General features: G+C 38.7%; 1 protein-coding gene across 1 annotated transcript in view; it reads left to right on the top strand.

The window, feature by feature from the left end:
• Window positions 1-294: 294 nt before the first annotated feature.
• LOC129230150 (nidogen-2-like) overlaps window positions 295-6,343 on the top strand; it is a gene marked incomplete at its 5' end in the record, with an annotated part of 71,986 nt that continues 65,937 nt past the window's right edge. Inside the window, one exon of the mRNA XM_054864552.1 lies at window positions 295-375. Coding sequence (XP_054720527.1) covers window positions 295-375 — 81 coding nt within the window. The remainder of the gene's footprint in view (window positions 376-6,343) is intronic.

Here is a 6,343-nt window from a genome sequence, read left to right as displayed (position 1 = left end):
CACGAATCCAATACTTTCTTCTATATATTAGAGTAAAAAGCAGTTAAAGCAAGTATACTTGAACCAATAATTAAACCAACGTCGATCTGAAGAAAAATATCTGATGTTAGAAAACCGATGCTGCTATACGGGAGAGTTGACTTCTTTAGCTTTACATGAACTTAAGCTTGTTAAAATTTATATTTCATCTATTGAACCTTTTAGTTGTTGGTGTCGACTCATTTGTTTTCTTTTTCAGGTAAATGACAATGGGCTTTTGTCTTTTTTAACAGATGTTCCATCCTTTTTTAACGCACAATTTCCACTTACTTACCGAATAATAGCACCGTTATATTCAGATGTGGACACGAGAGGATCTGGCAGAGTTTATTACAGGTAAATTCTGAGATGAAATATTTTTTTATTTAAAAATAGTATTAAAATTCACCTCTTTTTCAAAGTTGTCCTTATATTTAGATTTATTCAAATGTCGGACTATATTTGCCAATCAGCAAAAAGATTGAATAAGTTTTATGTAAAAGGTATATTTAATTTTCCTGGTTCTATTTCATGCAAAATAATTAAAACCAATCTAAAAGCAGAGTTTTGATTTTGAAAAAAATATATGCCCCCAGAAAGGGAATACTAATATCCATAAAGTAATCACAGAAAATGTCTGAAGGCTACATTATGCAAGGTGTCTACAAAAGAGTTCTGCTTTTTTTAAAAAATAAGAATTGTTTAATTCAATCATAAAAGTGGGGTCTAGATATAGTAAAACTGCTTTGTGGTACACATGGCAGTTTTGCTATTCAGCGCACCTGATGGTGACACGCTAAAACCCTTCAAAATGGCTAAGCTGTAAGTGGGGCCCATTTAAAGCTTAGGTCCTTCAAAGCCGGGGGGGGGGGGGTAAAGCTCTCTTAGAGGGCAAATTTTCACGGAAAAGAAAGGTGACTGGTAAGGAATGTGTGCATATTATTTTTTAAAATGTTCTTTTCTATTTAGAGCATAAGTTTTCACTTATTATAGTCCAAGCAATAGCTACCTTGCATTATTTCTTTGGTCTAGAATTCGCTTCCTTGCTTCGTTTTGGCCATAGCTCTTTTTGCTCCAGCTTTTTTACTTTCTTCTATATCTAATATATAGAAGAAAGTATTGGATTCGTGCAAATTTTCGAATTTCGAATTTTGACGGATTCGAACGTTTTGAGGTGTGCTGAGTCCATTTCGACCATTTTTGGAAAATGTCTGTCTGTCTGTATGTGTGTGTGTATGTGTGTGTGTATGTGTGTCACGTCTGTGTGTGACCAGTTTTTTGTGGCCGCTCTACAACAAAAACTACCGCATGAAATCGAACTAAATTTGGTACACATATGTGCCCCTATGTGAACTTGTGCCCATTAGTTTTTGGCGCGAATTCCTCCAAGGGGGGTGGAGCAATGGGACGTTTTTCGAGTTACGCGTGCTTGCTATTACTCAGGAAGTAACTGGCGGAATCAAACAAAATTTGGTTGGTTGGTTGGTTGATTTGATTTTTATGGCGCAAGAGCTCTTGAGGGCTATACTGCGCCAAACGGTATTTTATTATGTGCTATTTATTTTTTATTAAAGAATATAGTAAATAGAAGCATATTTTGAAGGAGAAAGCATAAAACTTCAAGTGTCAATATTAAAAAAGTGCATCCGATAAAAACATTTAAACAATTTGAAAATAAAGACAAAATGGGCGAAGAAATATCTTGAAAAACAAAGGAAGGACGAAATCACATAATGACCAGACAAACACTAAATTAAAAAGGATAATCCAATCTCCTGGAGGAAGGAGTACAAATTGCGATGGGGTGGATCCCCCAGCAACTCCTTCAAAGATGGGTTAAAATTATTAAAATATTTATAACGAATTCGATTAAAATTTGGGCAGTTGCATAAAATGTGCAACACTGTCTGATTTACATCACATGTAATGCATGTTGGAACTGGTTCATGACATAAGAGATATTTGTGGGTGAATCTGGTATGTCCAATGCGAAGTCGAGCTAATAAGACTTGTTCTCTCCTGGTGATATTTAATGATCCGAAACCTCTAGTGGAGGGCTGGATTGAATGTAATTTATTTTCGATTTCTGAATTCCACGTCCCCTGCCAATACGTGTTGAGGCTTACAACGATGGCGTTTTTGATATCATCGAAAGGGACACTATTATCGACCAGGATACTTGCAGCTCTGGCAGCTGAATCGGCTGCCTCATTGCCTGCAATACCCACATGACCAGGGACCCAACAAAAGGTAATTTCAAAATTATTTTGCATAAGGTTTTTGTATAAAAGATATGACTGGATGACTATAGGATGGCTATTATTATCGCAATGAGTGATGGCTTCCACTGAACTCTTTGAGTCAGTGAATATCACCCACTTTCTATGAACAGATTGGGCTATTGATTCTAGAGATGAAAATATTGCTTTTATTTCTGCAGTAAATACCGAGCAAGATGTGTTTAATTTTTCTGCCATAACTTGATCATTAATTATTGTGGAAAAGCCGACGTGCTCGTTTGCTTTTGATCCGTCAGTGAAAATGTGTTTATATCCAGAATATTTGCTTTTGATCTCATGAAAGACTTGTTGATAAACTGTATTAGCGGTAGTTTGTTTTGGGAATTTTGAGAAATCATTGATTATAGAAGGTATGACTTCGCACCATGGTTCAATTAGTTTTATTGTGTTAACGGTTTTGAAATCTGATAGCTGCAGGTCTGAGAGTACCAGACGCATTCGGATCCCAAATGTTGGGGTCATCGAAGGCCGGTGTAGAAATAAAGCAACATTAGATGGATTAAAAATGTGGAGATGTAGTGGATGATTGGTGCAGGGTTTTGTTTTGAAGTAAAAATTTAAAGAAAGTTTGAGGCGTCTATTGTTTAGAGATTGTTCGTGTGCAAGGATATAAAGACTGTTGATAGGCGAAGTTCGAAATGCTCCTGTGCAGATGCGCAGTGCCTGGTTATGTATTGGATCCAGACTTTTCAGATAGGTTTTTGCAGCAGAGCCATAAATTTGACATCCATAATCAAGTTTAGAGCGTATCAGAGCCCTGTATATTCTTAACAGAGACTCTGTATCAGCACCCCAAGAAGTGTTCGCTAAGACTTTAAGGATATTTAATTTTAATGAACATTTCTTTTTTAACTCTTGTATATGCGGTATAAATTTTAGTTTATTATCAAGGGTGAGACCAAGGAATTTTCCTTGATCTTTTACAGCTATTGGTTGATTATTGAGGAGAAGATTCGGATCAGGGTGAAGCCCTCTTTTACGGCAGAAGTGGATACAGAATGTTTTTTGAGCAGAGAAAGTGAACCCATTTTCTTCTGCCCATTGGGTTACTTTATTGATTGCAATTTGAAGTTGTCTTTCAATGATACTCATGCTCGTTGATGAGAAAGAAATTTGAAAATCATCCACGAACATGGTACCTTTTACAGCGGGAGGCAATTGGTCAATTAAGCTATTGATTGCTATAATGAATAGAGTTACGCTTAGTACACTTCCCTGGGGTACTCCTTCTTCTTGAATGAAGGTATCCGACAGAACAGACTTGACGCGTACACGAAAAGAGCGATGTTTCAGAAAATTGGAGAGAAAGATGGGTAAATTACCTCGCAACCCATACTCATGAAGGGTTTTGAGGATCCCATACCTCCAGGTACGGTCGTATGCTTTTTCAATATCGAAAAATACGCTCACAAGATGTTTTCGTTTAAGAAATGCTTCTCTTACTGATGTTTCGAGAAGCATTAGATTGTCTATTGTGCATCTGCCACGCCTAAACCCGCTTTGATATGAGGATATGAGATGGTGTGACTCCAGAATGTGCATCAGTCTGGCGTTTACCATCCGTTCCATGACTTTACATAGGCAACTAGTGAGAGCTATAGGTCTATAGCTCTCAGGTTTATCAGATTGTTTATTTGGTTTAAGGATAGGGATAACTATTGCTTGACTCCAGGATTTTGGGAATCTATGTTCAGAATAAATTCTGTTAAAAAGCTGCAGAATATTTTCTAATGAAGACCTGCTTAGATTTTTTAACATGCTATTGTGAATTTGATCTGGACCAGGTGATGAGTTTCTTGATTTTTGTAAGGCAGTATTTAGTTCATGAAGGGTGAATTTTGTGTTGTATTGGTTAAAAATGTTTGAATTAAAATCTAGAACTTTTTGTTCTTTGCGTGATTTGATGGTTAAAAATTTTGAGCAATAGTTATTTGCACTGGAGACTTCTGCCAGATAAGTCCCCATGCAGTCAGCCACCTCTTTGTAATCGGATAAAATACGACCATTATTCTCCAGAATGGGTGCACAAGATGTATTGTAGTTGCCAACGATTTTTTTTATTTTACCCCATACGGTCTTTGATGGGGTGGACGTCGTGATTGTGCTGACATAGGTCTGCCACGAGTTCCGCTGGCTCTTCCGTCGAATCCTTCGAGCTTCAGCACGAGCTCGTTTAAGTGCCACGAGATTTTGTGTGGTTGGATAACGACGAAACGTGCTCCATGCCTTTTTTTGTTTCTTATGGGCCTCCTGACAATCATGGTTCCACCAAGGCTTAGGAAACTTGATCCTGCCTTTAGTGGTTTTTGGTATAGCAGCGTTAGCTGCGTTTAAGATGATGTCGGTTACTCGCTTTACCGCTACATCGATATCAATATCAGTCACGTCTTCTGATTTAATTTCTGCCAACTGGGTAAATGCTGTCCAATCAGCTCGATCAATGCGAAGTCGAGCTTGGTGATGCTGCTGAAAGCTGCAGCGTCCAGTATAAGTTATTTTGATTGGAAAGTGGCCACTGGTGTAGAGACCACCCTGCACCTGGAAATCCCAAAGTGGCAGAAAGGAAGGTGAGGATATTACAAGATCGATGGCATGGTAGGTTTGTGTAGGAAGGTGGAAATAGGTATTTTCACCGTCGTTAAGAACACATAGATCATTGTCTTCAATCAAGTTTTCAATAATTAAACCTCTGCTGTTGGAGGCTGGGCTTCCCCAGAGAGGATTATGGCCATTAAAATCCCCCAAGAGGACAAATGGGGGAGGAAGTTGATCTACAAGTGTTTGCAATTCCACGCCTCTCAAATCGTAAGAAGGTGGAATATATATAGAACAGATTGTAAACAGCGAGTGAAGGTGAACGCGCGCAGCTACTGCTTGCAGGGATGTGTTGATATTGAGCTGGCTGGATGCATAATCATTAGCGATTAGCAATGCCACTCCTCCACAACGACGGTCACCTGACAAGCAGTCCTTGCGGTATATGTCAAAACCTTTCAACCTCGGTCTATCAGCAGGGGACAGAAATGTTTCTTGCAGACAAAATATGGCCGGTTGGTGGTATTCGACAAGATCTTTTATGTCAGTGACATTATGCGAGTAACTCTGACAATTCCAAGAGAGAATGCTCAGGGCCATGGAGAAAAAAGGAAGGAGAAACGGCCACAAAGAGAGGAAGCAGCTCATGAGGGAGGATGGTCCGTCCACCCTTCATCGTCGGATGGCGGAAGATCTTCAAAGTCAACATCCTCGTCCTCCTCCTGGGGAGGAGGTTGTTGGAGTGTTTCTATGTGTGATTTGGACAATTTTACTTTCTTGCTAGAAAGCAAAAAGTCCTCCTTTCTAAAGTTATAAAATTTTGGGGGCCTCTGTTTAGAGGCTACCCCGATTTTTGTGCGCGTTTGTAAAAGTTTCTTTTTTTCAATTAGTTTTTTCGAGTTCTGACTGGATGGTTTGTTTTGATTAACAATAACAGATACATTATCTGTTTTTTTTATTTGCTGTTGATTTTGATTAGTTTTCTGAAAAGAAGATTTGGGGCTATTATTTTGTTTATTTGACTTGGTTGTGTTTACAGTTATAGCATTAGGTGAGTTTGGTATTTTATTGCTGTTTACTTTGTTTACTGGAGGTTCAGTTTGTGTGCTTATGGAGTTGAATCCTTTTTTTACAGCAGCAGAATATGAAAGTCCAGTTGTAGGTGTACGAGATTGGACAATTTTTCTCGCGTCTGGATATGATATTTTTTGAATGGTTTTGATGACCTGTACTTCTTTTTCGGTTAGCCATTTAGGGCACTTTCTAGAGTATGATGGGTGGTCTCCTTTGCAGTTGACGCATTTAAATTCCTTTGAGCATTCATTGCTGTCGTGGCCGGGCTCAGCACATCTGGCACAGGTTCCTGTACCACGGCATGACAGCTTGGAATGTCCAAAACGCTGGCAATTAAAACATCGTAGTGGATTTGGGATGTAAGGTCTAACTGGACAAGAGAGATAACCAGCTTTGACACGTGAAGGGAGGATAGG

The sequence above is a fragment of the Uloborus diversus genome, chromosome 9 (genome assembly GCF_026930045.1).
Source record: "Uloborus diversus isolate 005 chromosome 9, Udiv.v.3.1, whole genome shotgun sequence".
In the NCBI taxonomy this organism is placed as follows: Eukaryota; Metazoa; Arthropoda; class Arachnida; order Araneae; family Uloboridae; genus Uloborus; species Uloborus diversus.
The sequence above is the reverse complement of the archived record's forward strand: the minus strand, read 5'-3'. Positions and strand labels throughout refer to the sequence as shown.